Source organism: Choristoneura fumiferana, chromosome 7 (assembly GCF_025370935.1).
Source record: "Choristoneura fumiferana chromosome 7, NRCan_CFum_1, whole genome shotgun sequence".
NCBI lineage: Eukaryota > Metazoa > Arthropoda > Insecta > Lepidoptera > Tortricidae > Choristoneura > Choristoneura fumiferana.
Window position 1 is genome coordinate 4851057 of NC_133478.1, and position 21673 is coordinate 4872729.

The 21673-nt window shown below is 37.0% G+C and overlaps 3 protein-coding genes across 5 annotated transcripts in view; 2 read left to right on the plus strand and 1 right to left on the minus strand.

Moving 5' to 3' along the window:
* The window catches only part of PCB (Pyruvate carboxylase), a 53968-nt gene extending 51009 nt beyond the window's left edge, over positions 1 to 2959 (plus strand). For all 3 annotated transcript variants that reach the window (XM_074089913.1, XM_074089912.1, XM_074089914.1), the window contains one exon: positions 86 to 2959. In XM_074089913.1, the coding sequence (XP_073946014.1) occupies positions 86 to 258 (173 nt within the window). In that variant the 3' untranslated portion in view covers positions 259 to 2959. The remainder of the gene's footprint in view (positions 1 to 85) is intronic.
* Positions 2960 to 5765: 2806 nt separating this feature from the next.
* LOC141429558 (uncharacterized) lies at positions 5766 to 14136 on the minus strand. Its single transcript, XM_074089915.1, has 5 exons — positions 13578 to 14136; positions 11566 to 11864; positions 10928 to 11022; positions 9487 to 10851; positions 5766 to 7782 (listed from the first exon to the last, which is right to left on the minus strand). The coding sequence occupies exons 1-5, from the start codon at positions 13687 to 13689 to the stop codon at positions 7572 to 7574; spliced, it is 2082 nt and encodes a 693-aa protein (XP_073946016.1). The 5' UTR covers positions 13690 to 14136; the 3' UTR covers positions 5766 to 7571.
* A 958-nt stretch (positions 14137 to 15094) lies between these two features.
* On the plus strand, positions 15095 to 19741 carry LOC141429559 (uncharacterized). Its single transcript, XM_074089916.1, has 3 exons — positions 15095 to 15248; positions 17125 to 17442; positions 17794 to 19741. The coding sequence occupies exons 2-3, from the start codon at positions 17130 to 17132 to the stop codon at positions 18660 to 18662; spliced, it is 1182 nt and encodes a 393-aa protein (XP_073946017.1). The 5' UTR covers positions 15095 to 15248; positions 17125 to 17129; the 3' UTR covers positions 18663 to 19741.
* The last annotated feature ends 1932 nt before the right edge of the window (positions 19742 to 21673 follow it).

The window sequence follows — 21673 nt, forward strand, 5'->3', positions numbered from 1 at the left end:
TATTTCAAAATTATAATCGATTTTTACGAAAATGTTACATAGTAATCAAAATGACCTCATGACTCAATTTTCACCATTCCCACAGCCGTAAAAGTCAAAGAGGGCGACAAAGTCGAGAAAGGGCAAGCCATCGCGGTCCTCTCAGCGATGAAGATGGAGATGATTGTTCAAGCCCCTACCGCCGGCACCGTCCAGTCTGTTCTCATCACCAACGGGCAGAAACTTGAGGGTGACGATCTCATCTGCACCATTGAGTAAAGCAGGTGTAAACAACGCCGGATGTGTGTATGTAGATTGTACATTTTTATAGGTGCAGTTGTATAAAAAGAGTCAAAAAAGGGCGAGTGGCGTGGGTTACGATGTGAGCGTAGCGGGTAATATCGTAAAGGCGCGGCCACATGCAAGTCGCTCGACGTTCGTTTCCAGCGTCAAATCTGGTCACGTGACACATAGCGATAAAGCTGAAAATGTTGAGCTTTATCGCTGAAAAAAAAAACCTTCAATTTCGGCAAAAACACTGTTATATTTTTTTCATTCACTCCAATTTCTTTTATTTGTATCACTGCCACGACTGCTACTAAATGAGATTAAGAAATCAGCTTCCAAGACCAAGCTTATTCCTGCAAGCAGCCACTACTCACTGCTGCACGCTACTTTTTGAGTTGCGGGAAATTCAAAATCACATTCAAAATGGGGTCACGTGACCAGATTTATCGCTCAAAACGAGCAACTGCATGTGGCTGCAACTTAAAACAGAAGTAAATGATGTAAATTAAGTAAATGATGATGCAAGCTACCTACAAAAATTTACAAGCTTCGAATGAATTTTACCGTTGTTGTCCAGGTACCGGCTCATACGTTACTCTCCCCCCATAGAAGGGAACCGTAACGCCCGATGTCAAATGATCGGATCCCTAAACGCTTGTTAAGCTATGTTAACTTAACATTAGTTATTTCTTTATCTGTCAGACGATTTTCTTTGCCAGACACAGATAAGCAGAATTTGTAACGTATAACGGTGCAAATGTGGGTGGAATCGTTGCATTTCTTCGATATTGATATTGTTTAGAAGTTTGCGGGGATTAAGACTTTATTGTAATCAATGCCGACAACTCGTATAAGAGTTTTCAACAATTTGACCCTCTGCCGACATTTGAACGCTCTTGTGCGTTTGGTGTTTCGAGTTTCCACCGAAATTGCCAACCTGACAACATTACTCGTACGTATGTCTTTGATCTGAAGAATTATTCGGCAACTTAGGGCGCCGAGTCTGCAACTTCGGTGTACTTATAAGTTATCTTTTGCAACTTTTAGGGTGCAATTTTTAAACAACGTCAATATGGACCGTGCAATTGAGAAGATATTTATATTTCATTGTTTTCCGATAAAAAAGGAAGGGCGTTAGAATAATTTTACAAACCTACTTAAGCTGTTTATTGTTATTGCAACATAAAATCAAATTATAAGTTTTTGTTTGTATTTATTATTATGTTTTAAACAAAACTTCGGTGCTTATTTTACGGTGTTTATATTTTTATATTTTTTTTTACTTTCGTAAGCGTTAATACAAGTTAACTGAAGGTTACTTAAGGAAACCCGCTTTTTTGTGAATGAAATTATTATACATATTTTCGAAACGCAACGACTCTTGTGTGTTGCATTTAGATTATTGAATGTTACTTAATTTATAGTGAACCCGTTTTTTATATATTTTTTATTTAAAGGCAGAATAGGAATTTGAAAATTGTATGTGTCTTAACTGGTGGTTTTAGAAACGTAAGTTGGTGCAAATACGCGATTTTTGCGATTCAATTTGATTAATCGCATTAAAATAAACGCATATAATGCGAAATGGGATAGATGTTTAATGGTTGGAAAAGAGAATGTCTATTTGCATGTTCAAATGTTACAAGTGTTTTACAAAAATAACCCAACCCTTTGTCCTTGCATTTTTTTTTTATAAAACAGCATTTCTGCTTTTAAACTATTGAATGAAGATTTCTGTGACAGGCTAGTTGGTGCTATGGTTTATGTCAATCCAATTTATGGAAAGGGTAAACAAACACGCCATTAACCCAACCACAGACATTTAATGATGTGAAAACCTAGAACCTATTCGATTTTTAAAATGTCAAATTTTCCACCATCTCTACGCTAGTCTCTGCTACTATAGATTATACACGAGTTTCATTCAAGAAACAACGTCAGATTTTTGACGAAGATTTTTCAAATGAAAATTAAATATTGAAATCAAGTGAATTTTGGTGAAAAAAGTGATTAAACGTCTAGTTAAAAGACACGAATTATATACATAAATGTGTTATTGATTCGATCCAGTGAGTGTTTATAAAAGAATTTTCATTAAATCGGTTTGTTTACACTTTCCATAAATTGGATTGACATAACGTATAGTATCGTGAGTTCCGTTTGACAAATTGACATTTGCGTCACGTTCGTGACAAGACCTCTCGTTACTAACGCCATCTAGCGAGTCAAGAAACTCAATGCAGAATATCCAACCCAATAACGGTCGGTGCGTTACTTTATCAGACAATGGCATCCAAAGTGGGTAATGTTATTGAACAAACTGTGATAATCCACTCTGAGTGGCTAAGTTACTTAATTGCATCACAGTACAAAATTTAATGGGCATAATTTATGAAATTTAACTATTAATTCTCCCTGGATACCCCTAATGGGTTATTAGTTTTGAATAAACTGAAGCTCCTATGTAGTTAGTCATTCCATGCAACAGGGTTAGAATAAGTGTGGACATATCACAAAATAAAAAAGACTAGATAGATAGAAATAAATGAAAAACGTTAGAGTTAAGGTGATTCTGTGTAATTGTTTATTGTAAGAAAGTTTTTTTTATTTATGTCGGTGCTAACTTTGTTATCATTCAGCATTATTGTTACTTTTTCATTTTTACTTTTACGCAATATATTTTTTTTTCACATGTGCGACTTTTATTTACAGTGTCTCGAAAAAAATGTAACGTCCATGTTTTCAAATTAATTAAACTAAGAAACTTTTCTGAAATTTATAACTCTTTATCGTAGCTACTATATCGTACCAGTATTAGTGAGATTATGTTTTTTTATATGTTGCATTGTTGCAAAAAAAGTATTAAATTATTTACCTACTACGTGCATAGTTACATCTGCAATACGGTATTTGACAACTCCTGAATTTGCCATATCTTGATATTATTATGAAAATGCGCGTGGAATACTAATATTATAAATGCGAAAGTGTGTGTTTGTATGTATGTATGTTTGTCCGTCTTTCACGTCGAAACTGAGCGACGGCTCGACGTGATTTTTGGCATAGAGATAGTTTATGGGCCAGAGAGTGACATAGGCTAATTTTATCCCGGGAACAGCGCGCGATAACCGAATTCCATCGCGCGCTGTTCCCTCGGGAACTGTGCATTTTCCCGGCATAAAAAATAGCCTATGTCTCTCTCTGGCCCATAAACTATCTCTATGCCAAAAATACGGACAAACATACACACAAAAACACACACTTTCGCATTTATAATATTGGTATGGTTAGATATACAGTCAGTGTTTAGCGAAGAGAAAACTTAAATCGGTTGAAAATTGGATTTATAGTGATTTTTTGAAAAATCTGCATACCTGTCTCTTTCTCAAACGCTTTTCTCAATGCAGCAAGTATGGTGGTACTGGCGTGTGACGCCACATGCCAGTATGTCTTTCTCTGTCTAATCTTGAATTTCAAACCTTTATGACTTTGTTATTTTGTAAAGGTAGCATAAAATTTGTTTCTCTATTCTATAACAGGCATTGTGTAGTTTTAATTTATAAAACGTACAAAATAGTCAAAAATTGCCACGCCCCAACAGGGCATATTTTTTTGTAAAAGGTGTTGCAATAAATAAATAAATACTGAATACTAAATGTGTGAGGCTTTTAATTAAATATGATAGTGAACATTATAAATTACTGAGGGTATAGGATTAGTCCTGCTCAAGTCTCCTGAATCAAATTCAGCATCATCATCATCATCAGCCAGAAGACGTCCACTGCTGAACAAAAACCTCCCCCTTAGAACGTCACAATGAACGACAACTCGCCACTTGCATCCACCGGTTACCCGCAATTCTAACGATATCTTCAGTCCACCTGGTGGGAGACCTGCCAACGCTTCGTCTTCCGGTTCGCGGTCGCCACTCGAGAACTTTTCTCCCCCAACGGTTATCTGATCTTCGAACGATGTGGCCCGCCCATTGCCACTTCAACTTGCATATTTTTACAGCTATATGGGTGACTTTAGTTCTTCGACGAATTTCCGTATTCCGGATTCTATCAGAATCTATAATCAATCCGGATAATTCAAGTCTTAAATAGTGTAGCTCGACAAGTTTCGGACTAATTCGTAGCCCCTCCTCTAGGAGCAACGCGACTCGGCAGCTGCCGCAACACGCGTACTGCGCGCACCGCTCTTCTCGCGTATTGGGCTACGAATTCGCCGAAAAAATGTCGAGCTAAACTCGATTTACGACATGAGTTATTGTTAATTATGAGTCTCACAGTAGCTTCATGTTCAGTGTCCTGAATCGACCAGTATAAGAATCGAGTCAACAAAGCCCAGCTTCTAAGCAAAATAGTGGGTTGGGATCTCCGTCAATTTTGATTATTTGTTGTTGTGCAACAGACAGACATACAATACACGTTGTGTAAATTCCACCTCTTATTCTCAAATTTTAAAAACGTTAGCTTCAGATTGGTATTAAAACAACTATATGTTAATAAAAAGTATATTTTTAACGGTCGTTTTACTTAAAGCTACATACTATGTGATCTGTACGGCATACATATTTACAAACTAGGTACATAAAACTATGTAATGTACAGAGTGCATTAAATAAAAAAACTGGGTCTTAAGACAATTAATCTCATCTCATCATTTCATAAAACGTGACAGGTGATACAGACAATTTTGCCTACATTTCGTTGGCAATACGAAGTCTGATTTTACATGGAAATGCTCGGGTCAGCAATGTATTTTGAATTTATAAAATCGGGGCTTGCTTATGAGCTTCACACGTGAAGTAAACAATCTATTCGTTTCTATTCCAATAAATATGAATATCTACGTGTGTTGTGTCTAAATCACCTATTTTTTACAATGAGTTTTACTTTACTATAGCTTTTAAACGATCAATCGTTTTTGAACTATTCCAGTCAGTAGATGGTTAAAAAAACATTGCAAGTGAATAAAAACTTTAGGTAAGAAAATATCACAAAAAAATAGGCCGCAAATTTGATAAAAAGGTGTGGAAACTGTATAATGCCGAAAACATTCTAAAATCAGTCGAGCTTAAAAGGTATATGTGAAAAACTTAAGTAAAGGGCCTGAGGCCATCGCAATCAAATGACAGATTTCCCATACAAAGACTGTCCTTTGATTGCGATAGCGCGCCTCAGAAACGTTAGGCAATACGCCCTCTGCTGTAAGTAGTAGTAACGTGTCCGTATAAACAAATTGACGTTCCAAATTTGAAGTGACTTAAGCTCCATATCAATTCTGTGAACTACTACATACAACGTCCTTTAGGTACTTAAGTTTTTCACCTATAACAAAAATAAAATAATCACGGGACAATTGACACCAATTGACCCAGTCCCATACGAAGCAAAGCTTGTATTACGGATACTAGGAAACTGATAAACATACTTATATATAAATAAATACTTAAATACGTAATAAACGTGACATTCATAAGTTATACCAAGATACTTTGACTTTGAAACGTCCAAGACCCGAGAACAAATACAAATATCTGCCCCGGGATCGAACCCGGAACCTCAAGCTTCGTAGTCTCTAACCACTTAGCTATCCGGTCGTCAAACATTAAAATGATATAAACCACCCTACTAAGAGACGTCCGTTAACTTTAATAGAATCTTAGTGTTCCATTAGGTATGTTACTTCACTGAACATTGAAGCAATAATACAAATCCAAGGCTCTCCGTACATTTACAGAAAGTTAGAAACATCACAACAATCTTGCAAAGTAATTAAATATATTCGAAATAAATAACCTTGGTCCCTTAAAACTAAACTCACTAAATGTATGTGCACTGCACAAAACACCTTTGCCTTTCCTCTGACAGGGAATTAAAAAGTTTCACTTCAAATTTATATCCTCACCAATTTAATTACTTCTCAGTGAGATCAGTATTCCTAATAAAATAAACTTGTAATTTTTAAGTATATTCCATAAAATAGGGGGCTATTAAATTCGAAGTTCGTATCGTGCCGTCTCTCTCATTCTCCTGTTAAATACTATTAGCATGAACGGAACGACACTATACGAAGTAGAACTTCGTAGTATAAGGCCACTAGGCCAAATCAGCATAGTTTGGAATTCACGACTTATATCTCAACCGCTAATAAATTGTACAGATCTATTGAATAATGTTTTTCCATCGTATTTTGTCGGAAAAGTTCGAATTTATCTAGCTATTTCAACTAAGTTACTGAAGGTAATTGAGAAAGCAGGACAAATACGAACTTTTCTGATAAAATACGATGACAAAACATTATTCACTATATCTGTAATAACTTTTTATCGCTATATATCAATAAAATTTTCTTTATTATTCATAAAAATCTGTTAAGTCGACAATAACATTTGTTTGTCTTTATTTGTTACCTCAACATTTAGGACATACAACATATTTTTGCTATAGCAAGTTCAGATCTATTCACTCACAAAAATGTGTGCCTCTACAGTATAATAATGTGTGCAATAGTACTATTGAAGCTCGTACAAGATGTCTTAGTGTGCAAGACTGAAGGTACCGACAGCGACTAACAAAGCGATCATTTTAAATAAATATCACGGGACACTTGACACCAATTGACCTAGTCCCAAAGTGCTGAGCAAAGCTTGTGTTATGGGTACTAGGCAACGGATAAACATACTTAAATACATATTAAACACCCAAGACTCGAGAACAAACATACGTATTTTTCATACAAATATCGGCCCCGACCAGGTATCGAACTCGGGACCTCAAGCTTTTATGGACACATAGAAGTGTATTCTCGTGAGTCCTCGCGTACTTTATAAAGGACAAATTGACACTAAGGATAACTGCCGACTGTACTATATAAAGCACAAAATATTGCAATTGGATAAATAATTTTAATTATGTTAAAATAATAAAACTGTTGACTTTCGTTTAGGTTTTAAGTACGACATTATTATGGTAAAAAACATGGGAATCAAGAGGAGAAACGTTTTCAATGTACCTACATTTATAAAATGCCTTCGCGAGTGAACAGACCTACGATATGACACTTTTATGAATAAGTTAGTCACGCAATTCAATTGCGTGTGTGAAGTTCCTAAAATCCGTACCGGGCTCGTGTGATTACGGCGCAAGCCCTCTCATTCCGAGAGGAGGCCTGCGCCCCGCAGTGGGACATATACAGGCATGGTCGATGTTACAAAACAATTTCAATTTTACGTCATCTGTACCAAAAGCTCTTTGCCTATGACAGACGCTTTTTATATCAAAATTCTCCACAACTTCTTAGTCTAATTCCCCCGGATGCAGCAGATTTCTGTCGACTAGCGAATGAGAGAAAGGTTCCGGCTCCTGGCCTAAGCCTTGGTCTTCGTCGTTGGAGTTGACTGAGGGATCACTAAGGCTCGAGTCTTGGTCCTCACCGTAGCAGCGACGCTTGTGGTCCGAAGGGAAGTTGTAGCAGGAATGCTCAACTCGAACTGCTTGCATCGTGTTGCTGAAAGATATGTAGGTATTTTTACTAAATTTCTTATCGAATTCAATAGTGTAGTAACTATACCTAGACAAGTTCGTATGTGGTACTCAGAACCCTGTTACAGTCCGCATTTTGTCGCAATCAAAAAAAAACCAGCCGGACAGATATTTGTATGAATAATACGAATGTTTGTTCTCGGGGCTCGGATGTTTAAATATCATCTTAAATCTTAATAAAGGATAAAGGCAGCAGAGACCCCCTGCGACAGAGTTCTACCGAGCATGGAGTATCACATACGAACTTGTCAAGGTATAGTAGGTAATAAATTTATTTTTTTGCATTAATATTCTCAGTGTTATATTTGAAATTAGTTCGTCCGTACTTAAAGTCATATTATCGCAAATAGTTGCATTTACAGACTTTATCTATACTATTTGGGGTCAAAACATGATAGATATTTGCGATAGCACGCCAATATTATGAAATGTTATGAATACACTAAAAACAATCTTACGTCAGGGAACAGTCATACCTTTCCTTTGTAATGACTGATGATGATGAAAAAAAGTAGGTTCATTAAGTAACTTAATCCGCGAAGAAAAAAAACAAAAATAGATCTACAGTAAGTACAGGGAGTAGGTACAGTTGCCATCAGATATTTCGGAGCGACCAAGGTGGCCAAAAATGTGGCAGATGCACTCTATTACGTATTAAGGTAACTAGAGTTCATGTTTCGATGACTGTACATCCGAAACTTAATCCCTTTGGGTTTAAATTTCCAAAAATTCGTTCTTAGTGCTTGCTTAAATGATAAAAGGAAGCCATGTGCAAAATTTCAAGCTCCTAGTCTCAGTTTGGGCTGTACGTCGATTAGTCAGTCATATAATACATACTATGTTTGTATTAGTTTCTATACCTGAAAAAGTTCGCTTTTAAGCGATAAGACCGCCTAACTGTAACTGTGTTAACTTACTCATTAAGTCTTACTGTACCGATTTGTGGTGCTCAACAAAGAATATATATTTTTAATTTGAAAGTAACTCTTGTCGGTCTGTACCCTTTTCACGCTACACCCGCTGAACCGATTTAGACGAAATTCGTTATACAGATAAGAGGTCAGAACCTTTCCGGCCCTATTGTCAACCTCACCTGCACGCGCCGGATGGCGGCGGCATGGCGTATACCGTGTCGTGGTGCTCCCTGCTAGAAAACAGACGAGGCTCTGGCGACCGAGCAAATGGCGAGATAACCATTAAACCTAGTCACGGTAATCGTCATCGGCCTTGGAGTTTAAATCACTTCTAAAAAGCATGAAAACCGATCATGGCGGAATAACCACACACTGGCTGAAGCTGGAAGAGGCGTGCGGCGGCCTTGGGAAAGGAAGTGCTCCCTGGATGCTCGATAGGAGGAGGAACTCTGAGAACAAATCAAGCGTGGCGGTGCGCTTTGAAGTAGCAGCCCTACTAGCCGTCTAGGGTACTATGGGCTAATAACCTGTATACTCGAAATAATAAAAATATTACTGAAACTCAAAAGAAGAAAACAAAAACTCTTCTACGAGCCCTATGTCCCTAGTGAGGGATAACAGGATCACATCATCATCACCATCATATGTATTTACATATAATAGTTTTGAAAATTGCATAGTCCTGCGGGATAGCAATAAACGAATTCTATGGGGACGGAGTCCTGTAAGAATATTTGTATTGTATTGAGACTTACCTAGTTTTTCTTAAGACAGGCCTCCCCATTTCGACCTGCAGCTCCAAGGAATAAAGCTTCGCTAGCGACTCCAGCTTCTCCTTCTCTTCAGGATCGTGGAAACTTGGCAGCTTAAGCTCGCTTTGGCAGGAATCCTGTAGAAACTTGGACAGCTGCTCATTCGCCGCACTAAGGATAAGAAAACCCGGTCTCTCTTCCCGTATTCTGCGGCAACCCGCCCGTATTTCCCTTACTTCTGTCACAGTGGCTATTCCCATGGAATGTTCGCTGTAATAATGGTCACTTTGCGGACTTTTCTCACTAACATTCAGGTCACTCGACGAAGTTTTTTGTAGCGAAAAATTCGTTCGTGGCGCCTGTACGAACCCATCCTGGTCGCCCGTCTTCTCTTGGAACGCAAGAAACGACTGAAAAAACTCATTCGCGCACTGCCCAGAAACCCCAGCGTTTTTAATATCACTGAAAGTAGAAAAAGAGGAATGCGGCTGCAGTATGTCTCTATTCTCTTTCAACATGACGCCGTCTTCCAAATCTACGACGGTTTTGGAGTCAGACATCATGGCATCGTCGTCGTTGCCTGAGTCAACTTTCGCCCTTTTCTTCTTGAATCTGTTCTTACAACTGGCCCAGCCGCTTTTAACTAAACTCTTCTCTTTTCTTAAGCGTTTCGGTGGAGGCATGTTACTGACTGACTTGGGTGAATTGTTGTTGACTGATTTAGACGATTTGAAGGTTAGGCTTTTGTTGAATACTTTCAGCTCTTCAATGCCTGGCCAATCTGTGAGCTCGTCATCACCTTCCCTATCGCTGTCATTGGTCACTAAGCCATCAGAATCGCTGCTGCTCAGTGAGCTAGATTCGTTTCCAGCACAGTCCATTCCACTGTTAGAGTCGTCGAAAACGAGCGGGTTCCTCAACGAATTAGGGGGATGACTTTTGTTCAACATTTTCGATTTCTTATACATCTTTTGGTCGAAAAGTTTCCCAGAACTAGTGGTCGGATTGAAGAAGGGAGGCAAGTCTGTGGTAATCTTATACCCCGTCAATTTACATAGCACGGGAGTGCCGTTTTTAGACGAATTTTTGTAAACAAAATTAAAGCTTGAACTCCCGGGTAAAGATGGGGTGTTTGTAAAGTTTGAAGGCTTGGCGCCTTCCATGTTTTGAGATTTGAGAACAATTTTGCCAGGCTGCAGGACGGAATCCCTCCTCTTTTTGTCAGTTTCGTGCTTTTTTAACTTAAAATCTCCTTTAGAGAAGAAAGCTGATTTTGAGGAACATCCACCACTGAACGATCTTTCTCTCATTTCACAGACATCTCCTTTGTCTCTATGTGACCATTTCCTTTTGCCACAGAAGGTGTTTCTAAAAAAAAAAAGATACAGTTAACACAAACGAATAGATTAATAAGTAGGAGTATGAATGAAGTTCTGTGGCATACCTTTCATGTTTGAGAAAAGACTTGTGTCTGTGTAAATTTATAAGTGGCGCCAAGCCATGTGTCTCTAGCATTAATGAAGATGGAGATGCATTTACCTGTAATTAAAAAAACACAGTATAAAGTCATAATGAAACACTTGACTTTCTGTCTGGATCAATAAATTTGTATAAATTTCCAGGGTTTGAGGATATATATCATGATATATATCAAATGATTTTTTATGATATAAGTATATCAATACAAAAATTGGTTTAAAAATTTGATATTATTAAGTAATTTTTGGCTAGTTTTTGGCCTTTGTTACTGTATGCGTTAATGGCGTCAGTCGTGACAGAAAAATTGCGTTACGAAAGAGTAAGTTTTTGTTGTTTATTCTATTGTTTTTTACAAAGAAAGTAATTGACAAAGTACAGAAACAATGTTACTTAATTTATTTAACAAATAATAATATGGCTTTCATACAAAATGGATATATATCACACTTTTGATATATATCGGATATATATCATAAATATCCGATATTTTGATATTTATAATAAATATCAGATATTTTCGAACGCTGAAACTTCAAAAAAAGGTACTTAGTAAATAATCTGTAAATTTTGATAAATGTATGTAGACAGTTTTATTTGATTTACCTCAGTAGTAATAGTTAATATCTCAACGGGCGGCGACCTATTCCCCTCTGCATACTCGACAGGCATCTTCTTATATTTCCGTTTTCTCCTCGCATTAGAGGGTCTTGTTGGTGAGAAGTTTTCATTAAACGAATCTGACTCAAAGTTACCAATCTGACAGTAGTGCCTGGACTTGAGCCCGGCTTTGTGTGGGTTGAGTGCTGGGTCGTCAGAATCGGAGAGGGGTTGAGTGATGAGAGGGGCTTGAGGAGGGCTGCTGGAGCTGCCATCTTCAACAAGACTGACTGCGACCGCTGCCGCTGTAATTGTTTGAATTAATGTAAGCAATTAATGTATACTCTGTTTATTTAACCAAGCTACAGTGACAGTATGAAATGTCAATGTAAAATAATATGACCAGCATAGTATGAATACTGCTGCTCTATGATTTTGGTTTTCGACATAATTGCAAATTATCGATAAAACATAATATTTTATGAAAACAAAAATAAAATTAAGGCATTCAATATTCTACTTTCCATAAGCATTGAGCTTTTAGGCAGGTCTTGCTTAGAATCAAATACTGTATTTGACAACTCCTGATTTTGCCAGGTACAGGTTGTGTTTAGCGAAGAGAAAATTTAAATCTGTTGAAAATTGGATTTATAGTGATTTATTGAAAAATCTATATACCTGTCTTTTTCTCAAACGCTATTCTCTATGCAGCAAGTATGGCGGTACTGGCGTGTGACGTCACATGCCAGTATGTCTTTCTCTGTCCAATCTTGAATTTCAAACCTTTATAACTTTGTTATTTGTAAAGGTAGCTTAAAAATTGTTTTTCTATTCGATAACAGGCATTGTGTAGTTTTAATTTATAAAACATACACAAAATAGTCAAATACCGTATTGAAACATCAACACAACATCTAAAAAAAGTCGAAATATCTCCTAAACTGTGGCATTTTTGTTAAGACTTATTTCACCATTTTAGAATGTCCTAAGCTGCCTGCTTGTGTTAGTATGTCACAGATCCGTTCATATCCATTTTGTATGTATAACATAGGTATGTTTCAAAACTTTTTGGTGATTACCGGTTGCGGCACATCACTATTATTTTATGAGATGTAAAAAGTAGGTAACACATGAAACATCATTTAAGTATCTTGGGTAAACAAACAGTATAGCTGCTTATAAAATAATGATGATACTAAAAGATTTTATAGCACAACAACAAACAGAACAGTACAAAGGCGGACTTATCCCTGAAGGGATCTTTACCAGTCAATAAATTGGCAAATTTTTTGATTCCGACCTAAAGTAAACCAAAATTTCTATAATCTGCAAGAAAAATCATTACACCATTTTTTATAACTTGTAGTGCATAATGAAATATACAGTGGCAAAAAGTCTGGCCCTCAAATGTATGCTATAACAGGTGATTTTGTATGTAGAGTGGGCCAAATTTTGTGCCGCTGAGTATATTTTGTTCAATAAACATTTTATTTGTGTTGTGAGCTAACACTTGTTCTAGGCTAATAATAATCAGCATAATAGCATTACCTAACCATCCCAACCTAACAAGAAATGTAAAAGTATCAAGACATTTTTTATTATTTAATAAATATTATTTAAATGTCCTATTATATGTAGACACACAATTGATAAGGAGGTTAAGTCATTTTTCAAAAATAGGAGTAGGGTTTTAATGACTTTCGCTGACAAGGGGGAGGACGGGGTTAAAAATTACTAAAATTCGGCTTACGTAATACTTGAACAACCCCCTACCAAAAAAATGAAGTGCCTAACACTTCAAAGTGAGTATATTGAGCCCGTATGGAATTTTGGATGCGAGGCAGAATCTCAAGGCCAACATAAAATTATGATGCCATTACCTCTAGTATTATTTTCTGTGTACCTGTTTTCTGTATTGCTGACCTTATGGCATACAATAAAGTCATTGTATTGTATTGTAGTTGAAAATAAACAATGCGAAAGTCATTCTACTGGGTTATATATTATATTTAACTCACGCAGGTTCCCCGCCGAGCGGGTTCGCCGTCGAAGCCCGAGCTTGCGCCTCTCCTGCCGGCCGCAGTTGCTCTCCTCTAGAGCCAGATTCAAGTCATGATACAATCGCTCCATGTTCTCTAGACCACGGAAATCCCACCCATAGCGACAAGGACAGAACGTCTAGAACTTACGATGGCACCGGCTAACTCTTTGTTTATGTACACACAAACACGCCGACCCAGTTAAAAAATCATTGACAATGTGATTTTTAAGGATTAAACTTCGTCGTGCAAATGTTCTATTATACACTAATACAGGTTTTTAACACAAAAGTGAGTGTTATGTGCTGCGTACTTGTATACATCAAGGTCTATTTAATATAGAAGTCATGACGAACACAAATCACAAACTAAGTCAGTGAATTTTGCGACGCGTAACTAAGAACGTATTCACGCAAACTAGGTATTCCAGTGCAGCTGATTTTAAGTCAGCAGATTAAAATTAATTTAAAAAAAAACACTGTACTCTACGACGATACAATACGTACACACACTGTCTTCTTTTGTCTGTCAGTCAGCGTAATTTTGACATTTCTAACTTGATTGACAAAAAAAGATGAATGAAATGAACGAACGACAGACGAACGAATAGAAGAAATAGGTACGTTTTTGTCCAGGGTTGCCAACCGTTGCAAAAAAATCCTCGTACTATGCAGCTAAAAATCTCGTATTTTGGCTTTCAAACCTCGTACATTTATTATTATGCATCTAAAACGTGCTAAAAACAAAATTAAGGCATATTAAACTTTTGGATTTAGGACTTTTTACTCTATAAAATAAACTATTGCAAGTTTCCTACTAAATCATTTTGTATCTCAAAAAATATTTTCTCAAGACTGAAAACTTAAGTAAAATCACAACAAAACTAAATTTGTCTATATTATTACGAAACTTTGCAAATAATTATGGTGTAAAATGTTCGTATGGAACAAAATCTCGTACATAGGTAATTGTACGAGGTTGATAGTGTCCTCGTACCTCGTCCGGATGGCCACAAATCTCGTATTTGTACGAGGAACCTCGTACGGTTGGCAACCCTGTTTTGGTCAGATCCAGATCCTTTATAATCCTTTAAAATCCTTTTATTTGCATCGCATCGGTTCGGTTTATGGCCGAGGCCGCACTACGGCTAAACCACCACGTTATTTAACCGCGTGACTTTTTTTACTTAAGACCGCCAGTGCGGCCGCTTGTTGATTCACAAAGCCACGCAGTTAAAAACCGCGGCTGTTTAGCTGTAGTGCGGCCTCGACCTATTTTCATAGATTAACTCAGAAAACAGAAGGGCTACTACGAAATTCGAAAATAGAAGTTCGTAGTAGCTGCTCAGTATTTTTTAAATAATTATTATTATTTACTAGATACACAGTGCTGAGCTGACGAGGTATGTCTGATAAAATGCGCAGAGGCGTTTTTACATTATATATAAACGTAACGTAAATTTGCACATCACTAGCACGACCGTTGGATTGGATGGCGTCTGTTCTGTCTGTCAAGTCAAAGTCAACAGTCAACTTCGCTCATTCGCGTCAATTATTGCGCCAATTTCCTTCCTTATCGAATTCATTGTTTTTTACTTATTTTTTAGTGTTTGTTTAAGATTTTAGTGTCAAAAAAACAGCAACAATTACGGTAATGAGCTATTTCATATTAATTCTACTGAATTATGTCTTTAAATTGCTTTTCTTGTCACGAAATATGGCAGTGGTTTATTTTGAGCGGGAACATGAAAAATAACAATATTTAACCCCAAAAGTTAGGTTGATATATTTTATTACGTAATATAGACATCGGGCTATCATTTGTGTTAATTAGGGCGCGATTGTAAGTGTTTTTCACTATGAAAATTCATGATTAATGATATGAGGAAACTACTACTTTGGCACCATTTGAGTGCGTTTTAAGTGTTATTAAAATTTTACCTAATATTTGATGCGATTCCATTTCTCATACTCTTTTGATCCTGATATAGTTGAAGATCAAACTTCTTTAAAACGGTGATGATTGCTTTCTTTCAAGGGACCCGCCTGCTCGTCTACCCCATTGTACTCATAAATAACCTGTCTAAATAATTATGTTTTATAATTAGTTTACCCGCGAGGCTTCGCCTCAAAAATTCTAGGGAGTTAAGACTAAATTGTATAATATGGTCCCATGGGAATTTTCTTGAATCTCTTTTTCGTGTAATCTAAATAAAATTTGTTCCTGCTAAAATTCATTTCTCCATCTCTAGTAGCTCTTTTTCCGAATGTTTCTTATACCTATCTGTATACTTTAAATTGGAATCTTATACTAATTTTATTTTATTTTTTTTGGCTTTTTTTTTTAATGAGTAATCTGTTAAACATGGTTAAGGAAAACATTGTGAGGAAACCTGCACAAACCTGCGAAGCAATTCAATGGTGCTTGTCAAGTTCCCAATCCGCACTGGGCCTGCGTGGGAACTTTGACCCAAGCCCTTTTGTTCTGAGAGGAGGCCTGTGCCCAGCAGTGGGACGTATAAAGGCTGGGATGGAACCCGTTTAAATAATTTTCTTAAAGAGATAACTGGGTTAAAATCCATCCTCTATATATTATCTACTAGGTACTATGGATCTGATGATGCTAAAAAAAGGCTAATCGTAGTGATGGTCCAACATTTTCCATTTAATAATATTTTTTTACAGTCCTTTGACAATTTTTACTGTAATTTCTATGGCCCAATAAAGAGGTTTCTATACTCTGAACATTTTAAGCTCCCAAGCATGAAACAGGAATTTGTTTGCATAAGATTGTGTCAGGTTGAAACAGTAAGGGGAACTAAGGAGCGGAGCAGTGACAATAAAAGAAGTATACTTTTATATAAAAAGATTTCTTGATGGTCCAATTAAAATTTGTATACACATTTTATTCTACACCAACAAAGTACAGGAAACCTCCGTCCATCATAAATATATAAGAAAAGCGTAGACCCCTAATAGCCCCCTTCTTCTTTATATAATATTTGCATGGGTCCCAATCGTCCCCCACATGCACCACATGAAAAGTAAGCTAAGTAACACTGTCGGTTTAAAATTGGTTTTGTAGTTTGCTCAGAAAATTATTTTTCTTGTATACAAAGTACACACTTGTATAAACAAAAGTTTACTACATTATGTGAGTGTATGTAAATAAATACATATACAGAACACAACCAAGTTACAAAGTAAAAATATCATAATAAGAAGGCAGTTAGAATACAAAAGTAAAATTGAAATAGTTTAAATTATAAAAATTTCCCTCTGATATTACCATGCCCCTCTTTAGATGTATACCTAGTCTGTATGTTGCAGCTCATGCCTCAATCAACATCAATATTTAAGCTTTCGTTTGCTGTCTGTTCTTGCATTGTCATTGTCATCCAAACTACTAATCCATACCAAGTTTCAAGTCAACCAAAGGGTAAATAAGAGTGTGTAAAAGGAATGGTCCACTTTGATCCTTATATAAAAAGTTAAGATATTACTTTACTTATTTTTAAAATCGACAGCACCGATGGCAGCACAGACCCCAGAAGGGGGTCGCCGCACCCGTGCCGCCCTCGCCGAGATCCCGCTGCATCTCGACCGCCTGCGCGTGACCCCGCAACCCCCGGCCGTTGTGATCCCCCAGCTAGGTCTAGGCCGCGCAACCCCACAGCCTGCGAACCCGCAACCGGCCCGAGCGACAACCCTAGGCCGGGCAACCCCGCTCCAGCCCCTCACTAATACCCGTCTGACACCTAACACGCGGGAGAGGTCGCCGGCGCTGCCGCCCGGGTACCTCAGCCCCGCGGCGTCACCGGATGAAATGCTGATACAACAACGAGGTATGATAATTGTTTTTCTAAGTTCTTATTCATGCGCGGCGCAATCGTCCTACTTAAAGCTAGCCTTGGCTACAATCACACCAATCCATTAAACCTTGCTACAAATTTGTAAGGGAATGCCATTCAAAATCATCTGTATTTTTTTAAGGGAGCATTGTAACAAACTACTTACTTTCCTCCACCTGTCTTGTATGTGATGAATTAATTAGGTACTTGGTATGTATGAACGTTCGGGTGTAGGACAGGCAAATTTCTAGTAATTTATAATAACTAACCCTTAGAGTAAGTCAAGCTAACAACAATTATGTTTGTATCACATGTGCATTAAAATAAATATCTTTTATTTTTAAGGTCGCAAACGTCTCCCGGTGACATGGTCCCCAGACATCGACTTGAAACGCAACTCATTCCACTCCACCGTCCGCACGCCGCCCAAGGTCGCCCCGGGCCGTCTTTCCCCTCAAAAGCTAGGCGTAACTTTACGCTCTACGCCCAGAAAACGCCTTATATTAAGCGACGAGCGAAGCCCGCTCACACCCGAGAAAATAGACTTCAGCCACATCAGCACTCCCAAAAAGTTCAAAATCACCAATAGCCCTATTAAAGAGACGCCACCTATCAAACGTCCAAGGATTGAAAGGACTCTTGAGGCCGATTTTAAAGGCCCTATCGACGTGGCTCTCAAAGGTTTAAGCCCAACGCAACTCATTAATGTTATAAAGACCATAACAAACAAACATCCTGACATAGAAAAGGAGATTCGCATGGAAATGCCAAAGCCTGATTTAGCGCCCTTGGAGGAGCGACTGAACTATTTGAAATCTAATATCTTCAAAAGTCTGCCAACTTCACGTTTGACGTCGAAAACTGATTCACCAGCGTATTCAAGAGTCGCTACGCATTTGGGGGCATTTAAAAAATGCGTCATCGATCAAGGGAAGACGTTGGTGGAATCGCAACATTGGGATTCCGTGGTTAAGTATGTTTTTCTCGCCTGGAGTTACGTTAGGGCTACGCCTGTATGGGACAATCAGCCCCATAATACAGCGAGGAAGCAATGTTTTAAAGCACTGATTAATTTTTGTATGAGCGCTCTGAAGAAAGGCTCTTTTGATAGAGAGACGCTGGTCGATGCTTATGACAAGTTGCAGGGAATTTCGTCTGACGCAGAAGAGGCGCAATCTTGCTTAAAGTACATCCAGAGCCAAATACAAGATTAGTAATGGAAATTTAAACAAGAGTTATTTTCCATATTGCATTTACTGTTCGACACTAAATTAATGATTAGACAAAATGTTTAGAAAATTGTTTCATTTTTAAACCAGTTATGTGGATTTATTTCATGATTGAATTAACTTTTTGTAATCGATTTTGATTGTATAGTTTTAATCGCACTATTTGTAAGACATTGCTGTTTTAAATCAGTGTTTACTGTAATTGGTGGAAGGAATCGAGTGTCTTTCATTGTTGGGGCTGTTTTTATAGTATAATTTCTATAGCTGTGAAAGTGCCAAATGTCTCCTGACCTAATTTATGTTAAATTAGCGTTTTCACCATAGATATATCATAAAAAACAAAGTTTGTTCTAGTTATTACACCCGAGACAAACGCGACCATAAAAAATAAAATGCTGAAAATTACTTCGACCGCACTGCATGGCCACGATCAAGAGTCGATTTTCGCGATTTTCACGTACAGGTATCGTTTAATTTGAGATTTGAATTTACGGTTTTCGAACACAACCTAAAAATACCTAGATGTACATTTATTAGCGGTATTTATTTTGTTTTTATTACAGAAGTTAACACAATTTTAAATAGTTTCATTGTTTAATTTAAAAACGTGTGAAAATTTTACCGTTAAGTTTCAAATGTTAAAATAAATGGAGTAGTAGATAATAATAGTACGTGAAAATCGAGAAATTCTGTAACAATTTAAAATTTCCTGTGTACTGTTGTCATAATATTATCCTCGGGTTTTATGCGTATTTGTGGTGAAAAATCTAATAATTCTGTTTATTCAGAATATCCGCCTGTGTTATAGTTTTCATCACCTCATGTTAATATGTAGCATCTTTAATATAGTTACGTGCTACTCTAGTAGTAGCTGCTCAAGTTATTTTAGACAAGTGTTCTTGAGATTTCAGTGTAACTAAAATTTGTGCCTTAATGTTAATCTAGAATATTAACTAGTGTTAAGCATACGATTGACAAAATATCGTTCGATATTGTGTACCATTTTAGTGTTTTAGGTAATTAAGCATAATTTTACGCTTAATAAATGATATTTTTTGAACAAATTGGTCTATCACTGAGGCATAGCCGCAAGCACTGGTGTACAATATCTTACCCTTAGAACGCCACAATGAATAATATCTTGCCGCGTGCATCTACCAGTGGCTTACAACTCGCGATATAGGTAGCTCCGCTTAGTGGTATATAGGGTTAGTGTGGTGGTCTGTGTCTTCTGGTACGTGGTCGGTCACCACACGAAAATCTTTCACCCCCAATGGTTACTTGTTATTTGAGTGATGTAGCCTGCCCATTGCCACTCTTTACAAGCTTTTATTTAGTTTCACCTGTCCCGTTGTCTGTCTGTCTGTAATCAAATCTTGCAAGTTATATTTGACCAACTTCAGTAGTTGGATTGACTTGAAATTTGGTATACTTATGTAAATTGCGTGACAATACAATAATCTGGTAATCACATTCTGGTAGTCGCCAGGATCGTCACCGCAGGACGGAACAGTTAATGGCATCGTCTAGAAATTTGGTATGCAAATGTAGTTTGGGTGGCAATTACAGGTACAGTCAACAATAACAAAAAAGTAAAACCGACTCCAAAAAAATAACGAAAAATGGAACCGACTACAAAACCCTTGAATATATTTTTCTAGGTACCTACTAGCTCGAAGTCTGTGCCTCAGCACGAGTCAGCAGGAATGGAACAATAGTCGTCTACCTCACCTACATACCTACTGGGTTTCAATCCATCCTGCTGGGTCGTGCTGAGTCACCGCCTTCGAGCTAGTAGGTACCTAGAAAAATATTTTCAAGGGTTTTGTAGTCAGTTCCATTTTTCGTTATTTTTTTATTTTTTTGTTAAAAATTTTCTTTATTTCTCACTTTTTAGTGATTCATAGCCAAAAAACATCTCACAACGATTCTATTAAGCCCAACACGGCTTAGTTACGTTGTTTTATAACAGAGTTCCGTTGCCTACCTTTCGGCTTCAGCATCAGATTAGTTCGAAAGAATCATTAACTTAAAGCTCCTTCTTAGTCGCTTGTCTAGGTATATTAATCATATGATCGTTTATAGACGAGCGAGCATTAAATACTTAGCTTTGACGAGTTCTATTGGTCATCACGGTCTTCTTCATCAGGTCCAGTTTACCAAATGATACTTTCTGAATGTACTTAAATGCTTATTTTAATGCTAAATATGCCAAAATCGCCATAGGTGTACCTATAAAGTTTGAGGTTTGCCCTCGATTTCCCTAGGATTCCATTATTAGATCTTGACTTAATGACAATGGGACCACCTCAGAAGAGTACCCTTTCGAATAAAAAAAGAATTTTGAAAATCGGTCCACAATTGACTGAGTAATCGGTGAACATACAAAAAAAATACAAACATTGGAACATAGAACCTCCTCCTTTTTTGAAGTCGGTTAAAAAGTACAGTCGTCAAAAAGCTTGTATTAAAAATGAAATTCTAACTAAAAACGTATTTATTACTAACTAGTGGACCCGGCAGACGTCCTACCCGCAAAACACTACATTTAAATTATGATAATGAACACCAACAACAATTTTGTATGGCAAAATATTTTTTCTTTATTTTATTTTTTCGTCAATTTTTCCAATGTTTTAATAGGTACTTACTTTTTACCCTATTCGTGACGAAGACAAATCCAAAAACACAAAAATCATAAAAATTGGTCCAGCCGTTCTTGAGTTATAGGTAGGTAGGTATATATAGATGTAATGTACCTACCTACTAACCTACTAATTATTTAAATAATTAAGACTTAATTAATACATAGAACTGAAGTATAATTAGTATTAAACGGCAAAACTAAATGTTGATTGCAAGATATATACCTGCTCACAAAGGGAAAATTCCAAATTTATTGCATTACAAAAAAAATGTACTTACTTCTTCATACAACATTGCTTTTACATTGCCACGGAACGATATCAATTAAGTAAATAGCATTATTATCATTC

Bases quoted from the DNA above. Each gene is read 5' to 3' on its own strand.
- LOC141429558 (XM_074089915.1), bottom strand. From the start codon at position 13,689: ATGGAGCGATTGTATCATGACTTGAATCTGGCTCTAGAGGAGAGCAAC. The intron at 11,865-13,577 runs GTGAGTTAAATA...AAACAATTACAG, and splicing joins CCGCTCGGCGGGGAACCTGC to CGGCAGCGGTCGCAGTCAGT. The intron at 10,852-10,927 runs GTATGCCACAGA...TTTTTTTTTTAG, and splicing joins TCTTTTCTCAAACATGAAAG to AAACACCTTCTGTGGCAAAA.
- LOC141429559 (XM_074089916.1), top strand. From the start codon at position 17,130: ATGGCAGCACAGACCCCAGAAGGGGGTCGCCGCACCCGTGCCGCCCTC. The intron at 17,443-17,793 runs GTATGATAATTG...TTTATTTTTAAG, and splicing joins AATGCTGATACAACAACGAG to GTCGCAAACGTCTCCCGGTG.